Genomic DNA, 22720 nt, shown 5'->3' with positions numbered 1-22720 from the left:
GCCGGCGGGGGCCGCTGGAAGGCGGCTGCGGGTGTTTCGCAGGGCTGGTGTGAGGGGGGACTCTCGCGGGGGGGTTTCATGTCCTTCCCCAGGCCCTGCCAAGGGGTTTCGCGCCGCAGCTGAGGCAGAAGGAGGTGACCCCGGGGAAAAGCGAGCTGCAGGGCCATGGCGGGGGCGGTGGGTGCTGCAGCGCAGCCACCTCGGCTGGCTCGGCCACCGCACCAGTGTCAAGAAAGGACTGAGATGCCACCCAACGAGAACATGAATATTGAAACGAGAAATCAGCATGGCCTTGTGAGACTGGGCTGCCCAGGGAGGGGGGGAGTCCCCATGCCGGGAGGGGTTGAAGAGTCGGGGTGACCCAGCGCTGAGGGATCTGGTGGAGTTGGGAACGGTCAGGGTGAGGTTCATGGTTGGACTGGAGGATCTTCAAGGTCTTTTCCAACTTTGATGATTCTGTGATTCTGTGAAAGCTGCCTGGTTTTTGCTTCACTAACTCACTTCCAGCTCATCTAAGTTCATGCTGGGGCTGGGACACGTCCCTGGGTTTCACCCCATGCTTCAACAGCTTGGAACAGCTGTTTGGTATCATACTCATTTAAAACTGTTGTAAAGCAAAATACTGTTTTTATTAGCAGCGTATCAGCCTAAATCAGGTGCAGGTTTTAAATTACTCAAAGCCAGAAGACAGGTTCTTAGAATATTCTGGTACTTCCCTAGGGAAAGGGAGACTTTGAATATCATCCCGACTCAAAGACATCAGGGACTTAATCCAAAACAGATTATTTTGGAGCTAGCATCACAACCCAGGCAAGGAGGATGGATTCTCTTATTTCACCAGTATCTTAATTACAGAATAACCCACCTAAACCATTTCATCCCATTTCCAGGCATTTTATTATCCTTCAGATAAGGAAATGTATTTTTTTCCTTCTCATCTCTCCCCTGTTATCATCCCAAGCAATTCAGGAGGATGCTGGTGGGAACACTGCCCCGGTTCCCCCAGCTCTGGAAATGTCAACTGGTTATGATGGTTTGCCCGACTGGTAGGAGAGAACACAGTGTTTTCTGAAGAGTACTTGTGTTTTTCTAGGCAGTTTTCTGATCTCTTTCCAAAGACCTTTCCCCTAGTTCAGTTGACAACAGCTGCTGGAAAGCTCCTCCCCGCGGGAGGGGAAAAGGCATAACTGATTTTTTTAGGAATAACTTCACAACATTAAAACAAAACAGGATTGGTGCTGCTATCAACCGAGGAAGGGTCTGGCGCTGAGAGCTGTTGGTGTGACACACTCCGGGCTTTGCAGGATCATGTTTACCTGTCGCCTGCCTTGGTGGGGATCCAGCGCTACCTGCAAGCTATGGCAGCCGGGTGCCTTTCTGCCTCGCGTCTGGGAGAGGTGCCAACCACCAAGTTGTAAAGGAGTCAACACGACCGTGGGGCAGGGGCAACAGGTTGGCACGCAGGAGAAACAAGTCTTAGAAGATCTGGAAATGCCTCTTGCAAGGAGAGAAACGGAGACCCTCTTCCAAGAGCAGCCCGAGACTGGGAACCAGTATTTGGAAGATGCGTTGCTTCAGAGTTACTTGAAGACACACCTTCCTCCCAAGGTCTGGCGTGCATGTTTGTGTTTCTGTGTGTACTCACTATGGTTCTGGCTAGGTCACTGTTTAAGACTGTGAATTGAACATTTCTCTGAGCCTTTTTGTCTCTTCGAGCATTTAACTGGGGGGAATTTATCAGCATTCTTTAAAACCTGTTAGTTTTGAATCAGTGCAGGGGTGAAAAATATTACCAGGATGTAAACAGAAATAGAAGTGGCTTAGTGATCTCCTGTGACTGGTCTGGGTGTTGCAACAAGAGTGTTGTTTTGGGATTGTCAGTGCGGGCATTTGTTGTCTGGTCATCCAGAGAAAGAAATTTCAGAGAAAGGGAAAAAACTAAGGTGCTTCAAACTCTGCTGTGCTCTTCTGCTTCTCTGCCCCCAGGGAAGAGGGGCTTTTTAAGGAGGTTCCTCTCAGAAGGAACAAGGCTGTTCTTAGCTGAGTGCTCAAGAGGATGCAAAGGCCCGTTGGGGTTTGCTTGTTCTTAGCAAAGGTTGTTGGCTTTTCTGGGTTGTTTTTCAGACACGGAAGGCTTTGTACAGGTTGCAGGGGTGCAGAGAGGTGGGGTAAGACCCCGAGCTGTGGGTCTCCGTTTTGTGAGGTCCAGTCCTACAGGAACCCCTGGGAGGAGGCAGCTCGTCTCTCTGGCTGTCCTCTGCTGTCACCCCAAGGACTGCAACTGTTTCCCACTTTTCAAGGACCATATCTCATGGAGCAGAGCGTGACCTCTCTCCGTGATTTATTCCAGCAGAAGCAATGCAATGACACCTAGTGAATAAAGGGGCAGAATCTGGTGTTCAGAGATTCTCTTCCTGCCACTGCTTGCTCTCCAGGTCTGTGAGGCCTTGCAAGAGTGTGGTGGCAGCACTGGGAGCTTGCTTTTGGCACAGCCATCATGAAAGATTGATTAACAAAATCCCTTGGGAGGCTGCCTTGAAGGATATGGGAGTCCAGGAAGACTGGACATACTTCAAGAGAAAAGTCTTGAAGGCACAGGAGCAGGCTGTTCCCGCGTGCCAAAAAACAAGCAGGTGGGGAAGGAGACCTGCCTGGCTAAACAGGGATCTCAAGAACAAAAGGAGAACCTATGACCTGTGGAAGAGGGGGCAGGTCTCTCATGAAGACTATAAAGATGTAGTGAAGCTATGCAGGGAGAACATTAGGAGAGCCAAAGCGCAGCTAGAGGTCAACCTGGCTACAGCTGTTAAAGATAATAAAAAATGTTTCTATAAATTCATTAACAACAAAAGGAGGATTAGGGAAAATCTCCCTCCTTTACTGGATGCAGAGGGAAACATGGTAACTAAGGATGAGGAAAAGGCTGAGGTGCTCAACGCCTACTTTGCCTCAGTCTTTAGCAGTGGAACTGGCTGTTCCCTGGACACCCAGCCTCATGAGCTGGGAGATGGGGAGGGGAAGCAGAATGAGGTCAGCACAATTAAAGAGAACGTGGTCAGAGACCTGCTGCACCACTTGGATGCTCACAAGTCTGTGGGACCGGATGGGTTACACCCAAGGGTGCTGAGTTGGCAGATGTGCTCCCCAAGCTGCTTTCCATGATTTACCTGAAGTCATGGCCAACTGGGGAGGTCCCATTGGACTGGAGGGTGGCAAATGTGACACCCATCTACAAGAGAGGCAGAAAGGAGGATCCAGGAAACTATAGAGCTGTCAGTGTGACCTCGGTGCCAGGAAAGGTCATGGAGCAGGTCATCTCTAGTGCCATTAAAAGTCATATAATGGACAACCAGGGGATCAGGCCTAGTCAGCATGGGTTTATGAAAGGCAGGACCTGCCTGACAAACCTAATCTCCTTCTATGACAAGATGACCTGACTATTGGATGAGGGAAAAGCTGTGGATATTATCTACCTGGATTTTCAAAAAGCATTCGACCCAGTTCCCCATAGAATTCTCATAGAAAAACTGGCTGCCCATGGCCTGGGTGAGCGAACGGTCTGCCGGGTCAAGCACTGGCTGGATGGACGGACCCAGAGAGTGGTGGTCAGTGGAGCTCAATCCAGCTGGCGGCCGGTCACAAGTGGTGTTCCTCAGGGCTCGGTGTTGGGACCATTTCTGTTCAGCATCTTTATTGATGATCTTGATAAGGACATAGAGTGTATCATCAGTAAGTTTGCAGATGACACCAAGGTAAGCGGGAGTGTCGATCTGCATGAGGACAGGGAGGCTCTACAGAGAGACTTGGATAGATTGGATCAGTGGCCAACGTTAGCGGGATGAGCTTCAACAAGGCCAAGTGTCAGGTCCTGCACTTGGGCCACAACAACTCCCTGCATGGCAACAGGCTTGGGGAGGTGTGGCTGGAGCTGTCTGGAAGAGAAGGGTCTGGGGGTTCTAACTGACAAGCAGCTGAACATGAGCCAGCAGTGTGCCCAGGTGGCCAAGAAAGCCAACGGCATCCTGGCTTGGATTAGAAATAGTGTGACCAGCAGAAGGAGGGAGGGGATAGTCCCCCTGTGCTCTGCACTGGTGAGGCCACACCTGGAGGGTTGTGTCCAGTTTTGGGCACCTCAATACGAGAGAGATCTCGAGGTGCTGGAGCGAGGGCAGAGGAGGGCAACGAGCTGGGGAAGGGCCTGGAGAATAAATCCTGTGAGGAGCCATTGAAGGAGCTGGGACTGTTCAGTGTGAGGAGGAGAAGGGGAGGGGAGACCTCATCACTCTCTACAGCTCCCTGAAAGGACGTTGTGGAGAGGTTGGTGCTGGTCTCTTCTCACAGGTGATTAGTGACAGAACAAGAGGGAACGGCTTTAAACTGCAACAGGGGAGGTTCAGACTGGACATGAGGAAAAAACTTTTCCCAGAAAGAGTGGTCAGAGAGTGGAATAGGCTGCCCAGGGAGGGGGTGGAGTCCCCATCCCTGGGTGTGTTTAAGGGTCGTTTGGATGAGCTGTGGGGGGATGTGGGGTAGGGGAGAACTTTGTAGAGTCGGGCTGAGGGTTGGACTCGATGATCCCGAGGGGCTTTTCCAACCTGAATGATTCTGTGATTCTGTGAAAGATGGGAATGAGGCCTCCCTAAGCAGCAGCGTGGCCTTCTCGCCAGAAGAGAAGATGGGGGAAAGGGTGGATGCCTTTGGGCAAGCATAAAAATCTTGCTCCTCATCTGCACCTTTGGAAGTAGGTTCAGATCTCCTGAGGACTTAAAAGGATCAGTGATGTCTTTTGCCAAAGCTGAGAGCTGCTCTCCACTCCTTCCCCAAAGAGACAAAGCAGCTGCAAAATCTACCAGAGCATCAGCAGCATCTCCCTTACGTTTCTGTGCTTGGTCCCAGCGGGGCAGTGTTGCCTCGCCGCTGAAGAGGAGAGCCCAGTCTGCTGGCTGCTTCACGCAGCACCCGCTTGGCTGCAGCCTGAGAGCTAGCTCTCCCTACGAACACCTCTCCAGGAGAGCAGGAGGAAGCTTTGTGTGTCCCACTGGAGCAGACACCACGCTGGAGGTTGATTCCTGTTGTACTATTCACCTGTGCTCAGCGGTGGACAGACTCATTTTCCTGGAACGGAGCAAAAGATTTCTTTCTTTCTTTGAAGCCGATTTCTGGAGAACACAGAGGAAAGCACCTGCTTTTTCTGAGCACTGTTGTGGAGAGGTATCTGTTGGTCTTTGATCCCCCTGAAAATATGTCCTTTAATATAAAGGATCATCTGTTTGCACTCTTAATGTGCAATAATTTGCACATTTCCAATGTATTAATCCCTGGGACATCAAAGGACAGATTAGGGTGAATGAGCCCGCCCAGCAGATGCTGTGAGGTAGCAGCTTCAGCCCTGACCCTGATGGTTTACAGGTGCCCTCTCCATATCCTGGTGTACGTTTTTCTGGTGCACCCAGGCTGCATTCAGCAGTCACAAATGTAAGAGCTCTGATTTTGTTCTTTTGCCATGAAAATAAACACATTCACTTGGGTAACACGGTGGTTTGTAAGGCTGCGTGTGGTCAGGGCATGAGCTCACAGCTAGGCAGTCAGGGATTTTTTTAGAAACTGTGGATGAGGTAAAGGGACTGTTGTAGTTTGAGTTCCCTGTAGTGTGCTGACCAGAACACCTATTTGGTAGACTCATTCTTCTGCCCACAAAAACCCACCAGGTAAACAGCTCAAAGGTTCTTGTGCTTCAGGGATCAGCAAAGGCCATGAACCTTGGATTCTTAGGTTATGCCTCTAAAACAACCTTCAAATTGTTGTCAAGATATGATAAGCACTGGAGGCGTACATCCATCCCAGCTGAGCTCTCCTGAGAGCAAACAGGAGTGCAGTGGGACCTGTACCAGTTGATGGGGCTCTCATGAATGGTTTTGCCTTCTTTTGTGATTTTAAACACTATTTCACTGTTCACCTGAAGGAAAACTGGCTGGTCTGAGGATGGAGACTTCCAGAGTAGGAACTGGAAGGTGTGTGTTGGATCCCCATTACACACGCTGAACGGCACAGGGATGAAAGAATCTTAATGAAAAGCCAATACAGGGGGAGGCAGGGAAAGGAAAAAGCAGTGTTTGTTATAAACAGCAAATTAATGTGTTTTATAATTGCACCATTTTGGGTACAGCAAGTACAGTGCTCACCTCCACAATTGCTGTATTGAGGAGGAAACGAGCATCTCCTGAGGGGCAGAGAACAGCAAAAAATACTCCTCTGATGAAAGCAAATCTAGATCAGGTGCCTCTCTGACCCCCAATACAGTATTGGATGTATTTATGGTAATGAGGATCCAACACTGCTAGAGGTTGAGTCCACCTGGCCTCATTTTAATTATCTACAAGTCAGGTTATGTAAGTCAGGGCAACTTCACTAGGCTTTGGCCACAGACAGTGAAGAGCACTTGCAGAAGGCGGTTCCTGTCACCTTGAAATAGGTGTCTAAGAGGGTTGGAATGAATCACTCCTCGGTGGGTGCTGGTTTTCCTCCTTCAACCATGGACAGACTACTCCGTCCAAGTCAGCCGAGCCTGGCTGAATCGAGATTGAATCCTTACCCAGGGCCGTTCAGGAAGCTGGATGCAGGGTGGAAATTTGAATCTGGACACCCTGGGTGCCAGGCTGGAGCTCAAATGATTGCTCTGTCCCTCCTTTTCTAACCTGATAGGCAGGTAACTACTGAGCCCAGTGGAAGTTTTCCTATACAGATGAAGGCTTTCCATTTTTGGCAGCTCTTCCCCTGGCATTCTTCTCCAGCAGTAAATCACAGAGCGACTGAGGTTGGAAGGACCTCTGGAGATCGTCTTGTCCAGCCCTCCTGCTCATGTGCATCTGTGTCATTCTCAGCCCTGATACAAAACCTCTCCTGTCTTTCGTACAATCCAGAGATGCTGCCAAAAGTAACTTGAAAAAATGATTTTTTGGGAAAAAAAAAAAAAAGTGACAGCTGAGCACAGCTGTGCCAGCAGAGGCTAAGAGACGAGCTGTCCTGCTTGCATTACAGAACGCATGGAAGGGCCAAGTGGCAAGAGACCACTAGCACTGCAGGACAATACGGTCAGTCCTCTGCCTTTCCAACGAGGACCGAGGCGCCTTGCCTTCCAGGGGCGTGCTGAAGGGCTGCTCTTGTTGCTTCACAGGTACTGGAGGAGGTGAATCAGGATCTGGAGAGATTTGGAAACCGTCTGCTAACCACGATCAAACCTCTAGGATGGGAATGCGAGTTGAACCCCCCTGTGTTTCGGCAGTATGATGCCTGGGGGCGGCGGGTGGATCACATCGTCACCTGCTCGGCCTGGAGGAGGATGAAGGAGATTGCAGCAGAAGAGGGGCTGATTGCCGAGGCCTATGAGAGAAGATACTCCAACTGGAGGTAACTGGGGGACAATGGGAGTGACTTGGTGCCTTGCTGGCTATTCTTAGCAGGGTAGGACTGTTGTTGTATAATGGGTAACAGATGATGCATGGACAAAAGCACACCTACCGCTGTACTGAACAGCAGTGTCTGTCCACTGTAATGTTCCACTCCGGCAATGATAAGCCGTGACTAATGGCCTACAGTTGATCATAATATTCTTTGATGTCACCTTCCTGATTCTGGGGCCTGGCAGTTCCCTGCACTGCTCCAGCTTTACATGCATTAACACAGCTAAAGGTCTGGGATTCTACTTACAGTTTCATTGCATCCAGCCTCTGGAGATAGACCCATATTTCTTATTTCTAAAAACTGCATTTAATGTGCACCAGCTGGCAGGCAATGCCTTCCATCCAGCCTTGCACTGACAATCCCTCTGGGACTGAGAAACTCTGCTGTTCCTCTTCTCTCTTCCTGACTGAAACAGTTTTTTGCCCTCTCAGAAATGAGTGGTCTCATTCTCACCTGGTTTGGCTGTATTTTGTTCCTCTCTTCCTCGTTCCCTCCTGCTGTTGAACTGCTGCATAACCTGTCTGTTTTCACTCACTCTCTTTTCTAGCCGTCTACATCAGGCTGTCAAAGTGTACTTATTTTCAAGCTTATCTGGAGGTTTCAGCTGTCCACTGGCCATGACTGATGGGGCAGCCAAAGTCATTGAGGTATGAGCTCAGCTGGTCTCTGAGGGCACAGCCCACGTCCTGGCAGCGCTGGGTAGGGGCTGGAGCACTGGCCAAGGATGGAGGAGAGCTCATCTGCCATCTGGCTCTGGGCACGGCCTTCCTTGCTCTGTGACTCAGCTCCGGCTCCCACTGCCTTTCTCCTTTAGTCACAAAGTCTTTGTGCCAGGCTAGCTTTTATGTTCACTTACAACACCGTGTACAATAAGGCCTTTGGTGCACATAAAACCTGTGGCGCTGCAGGTAGTTGGAAAGCTGTCCCATATGTTTTTACTACAAGATAGTTTGTTGTGCTGTTCCTTGTGTGGAGTGGCAGTTAAATGTATTGGGCCAGATCCATACCTGATGTAAATTAAACAAACTAGCAAGAATTTCCCCAGTTTGAAGATTTGGCTCTGCATCTTAGTGACACCCTTTGCACTATGCCAGTAGTGCACTATGTAAGATGCAGAGAAAAGCTAGTTCTTAAGTAGTTACCCCAGCCATTATAATTCAATAAAAAGAAATATGAACGTAAGCCAATACCCTGGCACGTGTACTGTTTTGAAAGCTCTCTGTCCAGATGTCTAGCGGGGCAGAAATCCGAGGGGTGTAGGGATGCTCAGGGCTCTCCTTTGCAGCACAAGTCTGCACCTTCTGTCTGCACGGTGCTCCAGCAGCCACGCAGGAGCTGGGCAGGTTCAGGAACTCTCGACAGTCCCTGCGGATGCACGGTGGTGCAGGACACGCAGTGCCCCCTTGCCTGCTTGGGGACCGTCTGTTCCAAGCCTGGGACACACCAGTGGTAGTTAAGGCAACTGTGTAATTTCATCTGCTGTGTTATGATCATCTTAGTTTCTTTCCCTCCCCCAAAATAGTCACTAGGTATTCCTGGATCTCTGAAAAACGCTTTTGACCACCTGACCTCCCGTGACCCCAAGAAATTCTGGACCTCTGGCCAGTGGATGACTGAGCGCAGGGGAGGCTCTGATGTTGGTACGTGCTCTGAGGTGGGAAGCAACTGCAGCAGCAGCAGCTACATGTGTTGGTGAGAACTGAGAAAATGAAGGCTGTGGGGAACTTACAATGCCAGGTAGCTGTTTTTTTATTAGACTAGATATTAGGAAGTATTTCTTTACAGAACGGGTAGTCAGGTGTTGGAATGGGCTGCCCAGGGCAGGGGGGGAGTCCCCATCCCTGGAGGTGTTCAAGAGACAGGTTGACCCAGCGTTGAGGGATCTGGTGGAGTTGGGATCTGTCAGTGCTAGGTTAATGGTTGGACTGGATGATCTTCAAGGTCCCTTCCAACCTAGATGATTCTGTGATTCTGTAGGAGACTTTCACGGGAATCATCCAAATCCTCTGCATAGCTCTGCTTTTTAGCCAACAAAAGTCCCAACTTCTGTCCACTGATGCACGCAGTACACACAGGCAGGTACAGAGCTGTGTTCCTTGCACAGATAACACACTGATGCCTAGCTCTATATTCTAAACCTTGAGCAAGACAGTCAGACCCATCCCAACTGGGACCCAGAAAGCATTCTTGGCCTTCAACTTCTATTCCTTGGTTAGTAATAGCGTGATGGGCCAGGAAACCTCAGAACTCCACTGTGGAGACAGAAAGGTGGAAGGGGAGTCACCTGCATCTGATGAAGCTGCAGTTTGTTTCCTGGTGGAAGAAGTGAAAGGGTGAGCTGTGGAGTGAAAGATGTGCATCACTGCAGGATTCTGTAGCACCTTTTGTTGTTCTTGGTCATGGTAGCTCCTGAAGAAATGGAGGTGTTGGATTCCACACTGCGGTGCATGCTCCTTACAAAGCACTGCTATTACCAGCTGTTAGTCTGGAGCAATTGCTGGAAAGGCTCACAGTTAAACAGAGCATATTTCCTTTCTAGGGCTTAACTCTGGCTGCATTTCTTATCCAGGGTCAATGCAAGAGATTAGCAGCTAATCCATACTCCATCTTGATAGCAAGAGGTGACTTGAAAGAGCTTTTGCTTAAACTGAAAATCAGCATACAGAAGTTCCTGTAAAGCCAAGATGATCTTCTCCTTTCTTGCAGCGAATGGCACCGAGACAGTGGCCAGAAGGCAGCCAGACGGTACATACCGTCTCTATGGTTTTAAATGGTTTACATCAGCTGCTGATTCTGATGTGGCGTTAACCCTGGCCAGGGTAGTGGATGCTGAAGGAGAAGTAAAGCAGGTCTGTTTGATGGTAGAACCAGGGGAAGGAGCAGGGGCGTTCTTTTTCTTCCTTGTTTCATTGTAATGAAATTCTCTTTGCACGCCTTTCAATGGCCCCAGGGTTCCAGCGGCCTGTCCCTGTTCTTCCTGAGGGTTCGAGATGAGGAGGGGAAGCTGAACGGCATCCAAGTGCAAAGGCTGAAAGACAAGTTGGGCACGCGGCAGATGGCAACAGCAGAGCTGTGGCTAGATGGAGCTAAAGCAGAGCTGGTACGCAAAGGTTTCACCTTCCGCTTGGGACTGGGCTGGCCTGGCACTCGTGGGGGTTTTGGCAGTGATACCAGCTGGAAAAGTTCCTCTCTTCCTCCTCGGTGTCTGGCTGTTCACTTCGCAGAACGCTTCACCAGTGGGGCTGTGTGTGGGACAGAGCTGAGAACAGCTCAGGAAAAGACAGGAGGGAAGAAAAAAAGAAAAGTAATTTTAGGCTGGTCATTTCCCTAATCCAGTTGCATTGACCCAGCTGAGAGACAGTTCTGTGTAGCGTGCAGGTGGGAACAAGCAACAGGGACCAGAACTGATCGTGCTGACATGGTCATGCCACAGACTTGGCTGAAATGATCTTTGTGATGCCTGAGGACAGACAGAGACGGAGTGGACAGCCTATATCTGTCTGTTGACACAACTTTCACTTAGATACGCGTACACTTCAGGGCTGTGCGAAAGGCTCACGTCAGCCTTTGTTCTTTGATGCTTTCAGATCTCTGCAGAGGGTCACGGCGTGGCCTCCATCTCCAACATGCTGAACATAACTCGGATCCACAATGCCATTGGTGCAGTAGCTTACATGAGAAGGTGAAGGCAGCACGGATCCCCCCAGAGCTGAAGGAGGAGCTTATCGGGTCAAGGGGACTTTGCAATGCTCAGCTTTGCAGCCAGCTGACATTTAATGCCTTTGCAGGCACGGGTCTGGAGGCCAGCAGTGCTGGAGAGGGTTGGCCTGTGGAGGGGGGACCTAGGCTGGTGTGGTACAGCTGAGCAGGGCTCTTCCAGTGGGGGTGGCTGGGAGGGAGAGCTCAGAAGTGGGAGGTTGCTGGTCTGACTTCTTTCCCTGGCTGTATTCTCTCTAGGATGATCAGTCTGAGCAGGGAATATGCCCGTAGGCGGGTTGCCTTTGGGAAGCTCCTCAAGGACCATCCCCTACACATGCAGACAATGGCCCGGATGGAGGTGAGACTTTTGGGAGCCCAGTTGAACCTGTTGGGGAGGAAAGAGGGCAGAGATCCTCAGCTGCTAATGAGCACAGCCAGCCTGTGTGCAACAGTTAGATGGAGAAGGCTGTTCCTGCTACAGTGAGACATATGCTGCAGGGCAGTTGCCTTATTCTAGTGGGATTTGATCTGACGATAGACCTAGCTTCTCTGCTAGGTTATCCTAAACAACAGTTACCTGGGAGCTGTCCTGAGAGGAGTGCCAGAGTTCATGCACACACCTGCTATGATATGCCATGACCTCTGAAGTTGGTTGTTAGTATCAGAGTCCCAGCATGACACCAGTCTCCTAAACTGCAGTTAACAGACTTTTGTCCAAGACTGGCAGAGACTCATCCAACTTCCCTGGTAGTTCATGCACCAGGAGATGGGCTGTTCCCAGCAGGCTTGAAGAGTTCCTGAGTAGTCACCATGCACTTCAGCTTCTGAGAAGTTTGTCTTCACTGTGTACCTGCACAGTGCTCATCACCACAAGGTGCTGAGCTTGAGTACAGCCTCTAGATGTGAATGTCATCTAAGGCAGTAACAGGCAATGGAGGAGAGAGCAGCGTGAACTGGCACTCTGGCTCTGGGCTTTGGGAGGAATTTCACACGTGGGTCTTCGCTCCTGGCAGAATGTCTCACGGCTTTGCCACAACGCTGAGCTGTAGCAGCTCACTAAATCCACAGGACACGGGTGGCTTCCCACCCCTACTAAAACTTCAAACCAGTGACACACAGTTCTCCTCTCACCCATCCGGGCACTACTTCTTTTAAGTGGTGTAACATCAGAGCTTGCCCTTGGGCTGCAGTAGGTTCATGCAAATTTTTAAAACAGTATTTAAAAATCCTCTTGCAAGGTGGGGGAGAGGGAAAGTGGTGAACATCTGTCAAACATAACTTAAAGCTCCAGCGTCTCTTAGCCTGTGGCCAGAACCCCAACTCTGAAAGAAAGGCCAGATCCTATACGGTCCCACAGCACAGGGGCTGCAGAGCTCCATATCCCAATGCTTTCCAAATCACAACTTGCCAGGGAAATAAGTTGCTCAGCAAGAAATCTGTCAAAGACCTTGCAGATCCTGGTGCTCAGAGGTTGGCCATCAGATGTGTGGTCTCGTGTCCCTTACCCATGGAAAGGCTGTGGATTTGTGACCTGGATGCCTGATAGGAGCTTTGATAAGGCTCCAAGGAGGCCTGATGAAATGGCATTGCCCCTTTCCTCATGCTAAATTGCAGTGTCCAAGAGCGGCAGCTCCAGACTACCTTTAATATTTCATGCTTTGTGCCTTGGCTGGTCAGTGGTCTTTGTCTCTGAAGCTGTGGGTCTGTACAGGCAGGGGTGGCATTTTGCCCGGGTCCAAGTATTGCACATCCCTTTGAGACAGTCTCACGGCACTTCAGCAGACCAGGCTGGAACCAGCCTGAGTCAAAGATCCTTGCCAGTGAAGCTCCCCACTCCTCTGTTTGCAGGTGCAGACGCGAGGGGCCTTTCTTCTGATTATGGAGATCGTTCGTCTGCTTGGACTTGTAGAGGCCAACATGGCGAGTGAGCAAGACCAGCTTCTCTTGAGACTGCTGACACCAGTCGCCAAACTGTACACTGGGAAGCAGGTATGGAACAGGCAGTTTGATTAGCCCAGAGTGGGGCTGTGTGGCACATCAGCAACCACAGAGCTGGAAAGAGGAGTGGTGGACACGGCCAACGTGGAGGGCAGCGATAGCAGGGGGTACTGGCAGTGACCTCTACCCGCAGGGCCTGCAGCGATTATTGCTCTGCACCGAGGCTGGACTTTGTGGGTAGGAGACTTGTCCCTTTGCTCTCAAGGCCACAGATCAGCCATCTGATCAGAACAGATGGAGCCAGCACTGTCTGTGAAGTACTCCACGGGCCACAGAGAAATGCTGCTCGGGCTGCCCCAAGACCAAGGTCAGGCACTGAGCCACAGGGAATATCATTCCCCTAGTTATGAATACGTAGAAGAGAAGGTGTTAGTGGCTTAGCCTTGACTTCAGGGGTCTGTCCCTCTTCTAATTGCTTAAATACACAGAAGTTGACAAACCATAAGCAAGCAGAAGGTAAAGACTCTCCTGGACTAGAGACACATACTCCCATGTACCAAACAAACCAGAGTTTTATCCTTACCTAGAGAGGACTGTACTGAGACAGACTCTCCCTGGATCTTCTCCCAAGGTCTGACTGCTCCTGCAGGTCCTCTCTCAGTGTTACTCAGCCTTCATTCCCCAGGCTCCTCCTCCTGCATATGATGAGCAACCTGCCTCAGGGATCTGGATCCGTCCCATCCCAGCAGGAACCGCTGTGTGATGTTGGAAGTCTCTGGCTGCTCCTTCCCCTCGTGCAATGTGGATCGTGTCAGCTCTCTGCATTTTGCAGGCTTCTGCTGTTGTTGTTGAGGCAATGGAGAGTTTTGGAGGACAAGGCTACATGGAGGACACAGGCTTGCCGGTCATAGTCCGTGACACTCTGGTAAGAAGGCAGCAGGAGAAGCAGAAGCAGCTCCTGTGTGTCACCTTGTCCCTGGCACAGCACTCTGTGGCTGCTTGCTGAAAACACGCTCAAGAGAAAACACGGTCCTCCCCAGACTCACTCCAGGCGTGGCAGCTCTTTCCTAGTTGCCTTCCTGCCGAGCCCCCTCCTCACCAGGGAGGGGATGTGATTCGTTCCTGTGCTGGGGTTGTTTCCTAGCTCAGTAATGGTGCTGGGCTCCATGCTCTCATCACCACTGCTCCTTTCCACTTGTGGAAGTCATCTCTGGAGATTTCCTTGATGTCCCTTAGCTCTGCCCCATGTCTTTGTTCCCTCACGTTCCCCTTTCTTTATTGCAGTCCCTCCAAAAGGCTCTTCATGCTCTTCCCCAGTCTCTTCTACCCCACAGGTGCTGTCCATATGGGAGGGAACAACAAATATCCTGTCACTTGATGTCCTGAGATCCCTCACCAAGAGTCAAGGACAGGCGATGGCTGTGTTCTTCTCCACAGTGCAGGTGAGCCCACCCCAAAAGCACAGGTCAGCCTGATTTTTCCCACCTTGGCAGAGTCGGGTTTGGTGTTCGTGCTCCTGGCTGGGACTGGCAGGGAATATGAACAACTGAAAGCTTTAGACAGGTATTCAGAAGGTGTCTTATAATTCTGCTCTTTAAATAGCACTTACAAAAGCAGAACGCAAACAGTGCTCATTTTGGGATCCTTGTGTGCTACAAAAAATGCAGATACTTTCATCTCAGCAGTGAAGAGTTTTGCATTGTCAGAGTTCCTCATGACAGGCACCAATAGAAGTGTATTTTTAACGTGAAAGAGTCACCTTCCTGAATCCAAAATAATTTTGTGGTTTTGTTTCTTAACTGGAAAAACACCACAAGACTGCTGAATATTAAACCTTCACTAGGGCTTCCTACTGCATTATGACTTTCTATTTTTATTCCCACTGAGAAGATGGAAAGAGCCAAAGGAATTCCATTGCTGCCTCTTTAGATTTGCCCTTCTCTGGCTTTACCTACAGGCTGCTCTGTTAAAGGTGCTTAGATGACAGGCAGTCACGGAGAGGTCAAAGCAGCTCAGAATTTCCTGAAGGTAAACGAGCATCAGCTGGCTTGATACATCCCATAAAGGGAGACCAGAAGCAGCCTGACCAGCCTATCGGAGGGTGTTCTTTCAGAGGTGACATTATTAATCCAGGCAGAGCAATCCAGATTACGTTAGCCCAGATACAGTGAGGGAATCCTGGAGTACTGGATGCGACTGTGTGTAGCTGTCTCATCCAGATGCCACGAGGAGGGAGAGGTCTGGCTCACCGCACTCCCTGCAGCACTGGCACCTGGATGGGTCTTTCAAAAACACACCAGCAAGAGCCTGACTCCTTCTCACCAGTGGCTGCCACTGGGCAGCTTCTGTTACATCACAACCCCCCAGCTCAGCTGTATTCTGTACAGAGCACCTCTCCGACCTCCAGACATGTCTTCTTGCCATCCTCTCAGACAACTTTGGATAAAGGAAAAATACCTGAAACAATTTGACTACTAAACAAGAAACCCAAATCTGCTCATAAGCAGGACTGAGCACACCTGCTAATTAAAAAGCCAGCTGGGCCAGCTGTTGATAAAAAGCAGCTTAGTCTGCCACGGAAGGTAATGGAGTGGAGAAGGAAAGGAGCCAGTGGTAGGCTCTAAAAATAACTGGGAAAGAAGCTGGCCTCCAGAGACTTACTTACACTTAGGGTAATTTAAAGGAACACCCCACACAGGGGCCGTGCTGCAGTCCCCAGAGCTCCTCACTGGTGTAGCTGAGAGGGCCCCCCCAGCAACTGCATAATCAGAGAAGCATTAAAGAACACAGCGATGCGATTCAGAGCAGGTACCTGCACAGCAGTGACACCGAGTATTGAGATTTATTAATTAACAAGCCCATCATTGCTCTTGCACTCCCACAAATCATGCTGTAGATGAGACTGGAGGGCGAACAAGCGAGCACTGACCTTAAAATAAATTCCAGTAAGCGCCGTTGCATTTGCTGCTTTCTGTCACACTGGGGCCTCCTCCATTTGCACAGCGAGTGCCTGGACCAGGCTGAGCCGGGAGGGCAGCGCTGGGGCACTGATTCCGGGTGTGATAGATCACACCCGGCAAATTCAACCTGGACACATCACAAAGCTTCTCCCTTACGCCGTCGGCAGCCGGGCGCTGGGAAGGCAGACTGGGAGGTATTTCTGCAGAGTGCCTCTGCAGCATCAGGCAGGAACGTGCCGAGTTTCTACACCAGCATCAGGGTTTCACTCGCAGGTGATAACCTCTTTTGGAGCTCCAGGTGTCTAAATTCCTTCAGTCTCTGAGAGTCTGGCTCGTTTTGAAACATCCTTCCCATTCCCATCTAGTGAGGAAATCATTTAGCCCTTCATAAAGGGATTTTTACTGCTCTGATACATTTCCTTTTTATTGATGCACACAAAACTAGTACAATTGATTTTATGTTTGCCCACCAAGGTTCTCAGTTTGCAGGATTTGTGCCCAGTGACTACTTTGTTAGCACAGCATAACACTTTGTTCTCTGAACAGAGAACAGAGTAACCTCCCCCCTGACCCCACTGCAACCTATTTTTGCTTTTATCCAGTGTCAGTTGCCTCTGCAGATGGTGGGATGCCCAACGCTGGGGCTGCTGTGATCTAGAAGCAGGAACCCAATGTTGTAATTATCCTCAGGAAAAGGGAAATACAGAGAACTTCCTCATCCTTGCACAATGTGATTATGAGAAGCTGAATTTTTAGCGTCCTTGATACACAGGCAAGTTTGTTACAAACAGCCTGTCCAGAGGTAATTAGTGTGCAAAGTCTCAGGGGAACACGTGGCAAGTGTGAGAGACAGCCCTGGATTCCAGCTCAGCCGCTGGCTGTTCGGGTGGCAACTGCACGGGGGTGGTTACTTCATGTTACGGCTAAAAAATTACTGCTGGAATTTTGAGCCAGAGCATTGGGTGTACTTTAGAATTCAATTACAATCTGCAAAGTGACTCTAAAATACCACCAGGGAATTATTTGATTATTGCATTTTAGTGGCTTTAGGTTAAATCTGGGCACGTTGTGTTTCTGAGCGCCAGTCCTGCACGCACCTTGCAGAGGTCAGAATCCACTGTCCTGGGCATCAGGAATGACTGCGCAGGGCTGAAACTCTCGCTGTAGATCAGACATACAATCTAAGACACGTGATAGTGTTTTCAAGTCCTTTTCAGACCATAACCACAATTTTAACACAGCAGGAAATAAAAGTAGGTTATTAAAGTGAGACTACATATTTGCTTGAAGCATTAATACGAGCCTTGTGCTTCCAGCCCTGTTTTGGAAACTCTCCCCGTTGCTGTACTTTTAAATACTCATGATTAATCTTTTAAGTAAAAACCATTCTGGCACTCTTGGTAGCTAGTGAGAGCAAACGAATGAGTGGCATCTTGAAATTCCTCAGTAAAAACCGAAGGAATCAGAAATATTGGAGCTCTAAAAGCTCTTTTGCTCTCCAATGATTTCAGCCAGAAAAGGGCTGTACCGCTGGCACAGCGATGCCGCGTGCGTGTGCCCCTGCGGTTACACGCTACAGGAACTGGAGCAGATCAACACGCAGGAGAGAAAACAGGAGCTGCTTCTGCCTCAAGCATCGTCCCTGAAGCAGCTCTACAGCCTCTCGCTCTCAAATGCAGGGGAGGATGTGGAAAAAACCAGCTTGATCTCTCAGCAGATTCAGTGCTTTTGGTTAGAAAAAGAATGAGTGTAATCTGGAAAAAAAAAAAAAAAGTAAATTACTGGAGAGCAAAGAGAATGCAATATCTTTTTTTTTTTTTCCCCCAAAGGTTAAAATGATGCTTTTATATTCCTGGTCCATACTAAAAGGTCTTTAAACCTTAAAAAGCAAGGCAGCGTGGGACGGAGCTGTTCGTACCCCAGCCACGAGCACGAGGGTGCTGACAGAAGCGCGAATGTTGTCTCTGCGCTTGGCCTGTGTGATCTGGCTTCCACCCAAGCTGCTGGGAATATGTTTATGCCTTTGGGGTCTTTGATCCTCGTTAGCAACAAGCTCCAAGCTACTTTTAAAACCTCTTATTAGCATTCTGTGGGCTTGGAGGGTTCTTTGGACTTTATCTTGGCACTAGACCTAACCGCTTTAACGATGGTGTTTTTGTATTTGTACAGCATATGCTGTCAGTATTTATGTACTGCTTTGCCTAGAGCACAGAATAGCATCCATTGAGGATTGTGTTTTTCTTGTATTAATAGTCAGAAAATACAGGGCAATGGTTATGCAGAAGGTTGTCAGGCACAGACATACTGCCGAAAACAAAACTGGGTTCGGCTTGTGCAGTCTGGAGTCCTACTGTGCAAATAAGCTGCATTTTCACATACTACCAAGAGGAGCTGCTTGAGCACTTAAGCACTGAAAGCCTCAAAAACATAAAAAATTTGTCCTGCGCAGCAGATACTTACAGACTTCAGCTTCCTAAATAACCTGCAAATGAGGCTAATTAATGAAAAGCACCTCCTACCACCTGCTCCACCACTTAAATATTCAACGGTTCCTTTTTGCGGTTCTGTCCAAGGTAATCCTTGGGTTCTGCTGCAGAGACGGGTGTGAGCGTTGTTAGTGCAGCACCCGAGGTCCCGGGCTGAGCCCCCAGGGAAGGCAGGGCCTGCCCCGACCGCAGGCAGCGCAGGCAGGGCTGGGGTCGGCGGCAGCAGAGCTCAGCTGCCAGCGCCGCGGGGGGACGCAGGGCCTGGAGGTCGGGGGTGGCCGCGAGGGTGAGAGCTGCCTCCACACGTGTGACTTCGGGGGGACCGAGCTGTGCCCCCAGCCTGGCAGCTCTATGCAGAAGGCACACTCTTCCCAGAATCAGAGAATCACAGAATCGTCTAGGTTGGAAAAGACCTTGAAGATCCTCCAGTCCAACCACTGACCTAACATTGACCGTTCCCAACTCCACCAGATCCCTCAGCGCTGGGTCAACCCGACTCTTCAACCCCTCCAGGGATGGGGACTCCCCCCCTGCCCTGGGCAGCCCATTCCAACGCCCAACAGCCCCTTCTGCAAAGAAATCCTTCCTAAGAGCCAGTCTGACCCTGCCCTGGCGCAGCTTGAGGCCATTCCCTCTTGTCCTGGCGCTGGTTCCTTGGCTCAAGAGGCTCATCCCCCCTCTCTGCACCCTCCTTTCAGGGAGTTGTAGAGGGCCATGAGGTCTCCCCTCAGCCTCCTCTTCTCCAGACTAAACCCCCCCAGTTCCCTCAGCCGCTCCTCATACGACATGTGCTCCAGACCCTGCACCAGCTCCGTTGCCCAATGTTCCCGTTTGATCCTGCCTAAGAGGGAACGACATGGGAAATGCAGATTAAAGGCAGCCATGTCAAAAGAGCAGCTGGTTTAGATTCTCTCGGCAGAGCATCACTTGTGCTTTCACAAGATATTTGGGACACTGGAGAAACAGCAGCTTAGCTCAACCAGGGGAGCTTTTGGGTGGTGCTTTTAGGCACAGTTAAAGGCCTGACATCCATCAGAAGAGCCACTCTGGTCCTGGGCCTTTCCCACTGGCACAACTTGAGGAGAAAAGCTTCTTTAAATCTGCATTTTCCTGCCTGGACACAGCCCCAGCATCTTCCCAGAAATGAAAATATAAAAATGGGGGAGATAGCGTGTAATTAGAACCTGATACAGGTATGTGATCGGAGAGAATTGGGGATGCGATCTGGTCCCCGTGTGCGGCTCTAAAGCCAGCAAGGAAACAGCCCCGTGCTGGGTCTGGCTCCCAGGAATGCTCCAAGGCTGTGAGCTTCCTTTTGGCAACGTCCCCTTTCCTGCTGCCGTGCTCTGGCCGCTCCCCCTACGGCAGCGCCAGTTACAGACACCTTGATTTAAGCTTTTTGTTAGCGGTTGCTGGGTGTGCTCAGGATTTCACCAGCCCCGTTTCCTTGCAGAAGGTAAATACGCTGTCATTTTTCCTGCGATTGTTTTCTTTGCAGAAAAAACTGGAGTTGGCTTCGAGCACTGCGAAGCTGGAACCCGCCGTGAAGCAAACGCGGGACGCCCTCAGCAGCCTCGTGCGGTTCGTGCAGGCAGCTGGTTCCAAGGGGGCAGCAACCATGGAGCTAGCAGCAAGAGACTTCTCCTACACCCTGGCGAGGATCTACACAGGTAGTGGGGAAGACAAAAATGATGGATTTCAGGCCAGGAGAGGGCTAGGAATCACAGAATCATGTCGGTTGGAAAGGACCTTGAAGATCATCTAGTCCAACCGTTAACCCAGCACTGACCGTTCCCAACTCCACCAGATCCCTCAGCGCTGGGTCAACCCGACTCTTCAACCCCTCCAGGGATGGGGACTCCCCCCCTGCCCTGGGCAGCCCATTCCAACGCCCAACAACCCCTTCTGCAAAGAAATCCTTCCTAAGAGCCAGTCTGACCCTGCCCTGGCGCAGCTTGAGGCCATTCCCTCTTGGCCTGGCGCTGGTTCCTTGGCTCAAGAGGCTCATCCCCCCTCTCTGCACCCTCCTTTCAGGGAGTTGTAGAGGGCCATGAGGTCTCCCCTCAGCCTCCTCTTCTCCACACTAAACCCCCCCAGTTCCCTCAGCCGCTCCCCATCAGACCTGTGCTCCAGACCCTGCACCAGCTCCGTTGCCCTTCTCTGGACACGCTCGAGTCATTCAATGGCCTTTTTGGAGTGAGGGGCCCAAAACTGAACCCACTCATCGAGGGGCGGCCTCACCAGTGCCGAGTACAGGGGTCAGATCCCTTCCCTGTCCCTGCTGGCCACGCTAGTGCTGATACAAGCCAGGATGCCATTGGCCTTCTTGGCCACCTGGGCACACTGCTGGCTCCTGTTCAGCCAGCTGTCAATCAACACCCCCAGGTCCCTCTCTGACTGGCAGCTCTCCAGCCACTCCTCCCCAAGCCTGTAGCCTGCTGGGTGTTCCTAGGATGGTCTGGTTTCTCGGATTCTGGGTAAAGGGTGGAGTTTTAAACCAAGCTCAGCCCCCGCCTGCTTTCAAACTGAGGCAGCTCAGCCTGGCGAGTGCTGCGGAGGAGTCAGCACCCCCCACGCTCACCAGCGCTTGTTTTGGCTGGAGCCCGGGAATGCTGATGTCTCCTGCTCTTCCACAGGGGCTCTTTTAATCGAACACGCAGCACGGCCTGATGCTTCCTCCACCGACATCGCCACCGCTCGAAGGTAAGCAGAACCTCCTCGAGCCCTGATGGGTTTAGGCGATTTCTCATGCAATGCAGCAGGCTGTGCTCTGCCTCTCCGAGCGATCTGACCCCCGGCCGTGGCGAAACCCAAACCTCGTGTCACGATTGATGGAGACAAACAGACTCTGGGTTGGTTGCTGTCAACATCGTGGCTTTTCCCTGCCAGGGGGAATTGAATTCTAGCAGTGGTGAGAGGGACCCAAACCAAGCAAGACCTCAAGTTGAAACCAGCACTGTCTGCGTTACCGGGGCTCGGATGAACGGTTTGTGTTCTCTGTTCAGGTGGTGCAACCAGGAGCTGTGTCCCGTGGCTGCGGAGTCAGAGAACAGCAGCTACGAGGCCGAGGCAGCGCTCACGGACAGCGCGCTGGCGTACGAGGGCAGCCCTGCCCGCCGCGCCCCGCTCTGACTCGCCAGAGGCGACCGGGAAGTCCCAGCCCCTGGGGAAACCAGAGGTGGGTTGAAATCCCCAAAAAATCCAGAAATCCTCAGCCAACCGCCAATTACAGGGATGGTGGGGACATGCCCCCAGGGGCCAGACCAGACCAAATCCTTTCCGGAGTAACCCCCCGCTCTGGGCTGAAATCCACGGATTTTGCGCCGATACCTGCAAGCGCAGATGCAGCCGGTGAAATTCAGTCTGAAATGCTGACGTGCTCTGCCCGTGTTTTAGGCAAAGACTAACTGGTCAAATGCAGATAATGACTTGAAGCAGCAGCTCTTCAAGTGCCAACTGGTGTTCTTTTTAAAGAAAAGCTACCGAAATCAAACTGAAAATTATTTGAAGCTGATTAAATACAGAAAAAACACTGTTTTTCCCCGTTCACCTTCTTGCTTTCCAATGCTCACATGGTCGTCCACCCTGGCACCTGCCAGGGATGAGGGTTTCTTCCAGGACAGCCTCTTACACCCAGCGTGGCTGTGAGGGGGGTACGTCCCTTCACACACCGCTGTGCTGGGCTTGGGACACCCCCAGCTCAGCGCCTGATCTGGGCAACTCGCTGGGTAAAACAAGGGCTTTGTAACCCAAACTTCCCGTTTTCCCAGCCAAGGCCAGCGTTAAGCAAGGCAGGCACGGGGCACTGCTTAGTCTAGCTCGTGCTTTTGGTTTTTTCCTTTTACCTTCTACCTTGTCTCCAACAAGCTTTGCTTTTTCCTTTAAATTAAGCTGGAGGAGAGGCTTTCCCTTCACGCACCATGTCCCTGCTGAAGCTGCTCACTCAGCTCCACAGTCAGCCGAGACAGGCAAGAAAAACGTTCTCAACCCGCTGCCTCTGGAACACGGGACACAGGGAGTTGCTGTTTGCAGCCCCATAAACGGTCAGTGTCAACGTCAACGCTGCTGTGCCAAGCTGTTCTGTAATGTCATTTCAATTACATCACTCAAACTACATCAAAACTGTATAAGTTGGTACTAAAATTAAAGAAAAGCATTCATTTTCTTAATTTTTCT

General features: G+C 50.7%; 1 protein-coding gene across 1 annotated transcript; it reads left to right on the top strand.

Annotated features, from left to right (window-relative positions):
* Positions 1-1187: 1187 nt before the first annotated feature.
* On the top strand, positions 1188-22713 carry LOC141931884 (acyl-CoA dehydrogenase family member 11-like). The gene is made up of 15 exons (XM_074844621.1): positions 1188-1608; positions 7175-7407; positions 8009-8108; positions 8984-9101; positions 10168-10310; positions 10412-10561; positions 11049-11143; positions 11419-11518; positions 13009-13149; positions 13931-14023; positions 14433-14540; positions 20043-20214; positions 21181-21247; positions 21550-21722; positions 22436-22713. Exons 1-14 carry the CDS (start codon positions 1309-1311, stop codon positions 21674-21676), a joined length of 1947 nt encoding a protein of 648 aa, XP_074700722.1. The 5' UTR covers positions 1188-1308; the 3' UTR covers positions 21677-21722; positions 22436-22713.
* Positions 22714-22720: the final 7 nt, after the last annotated feature.

Source organism: Strix aluco, chromosome 18, assembly GCF_031877795.1.
Source record: "Strix aluco isolate bStrAlu1 chromosome 18, bStrAlu1.hap1, whole genome shotgun sequence".
Lineage (NCBI taxonomy): Eukaryota > Metazoa > Chordata > Aves > Strigiformes > Strigidae > Strix > Strix aluco.
Note: the sequence above shows the minus strand (reverse complement) of the source record. Positions and strands in the feature narration are given on the sequence as shown.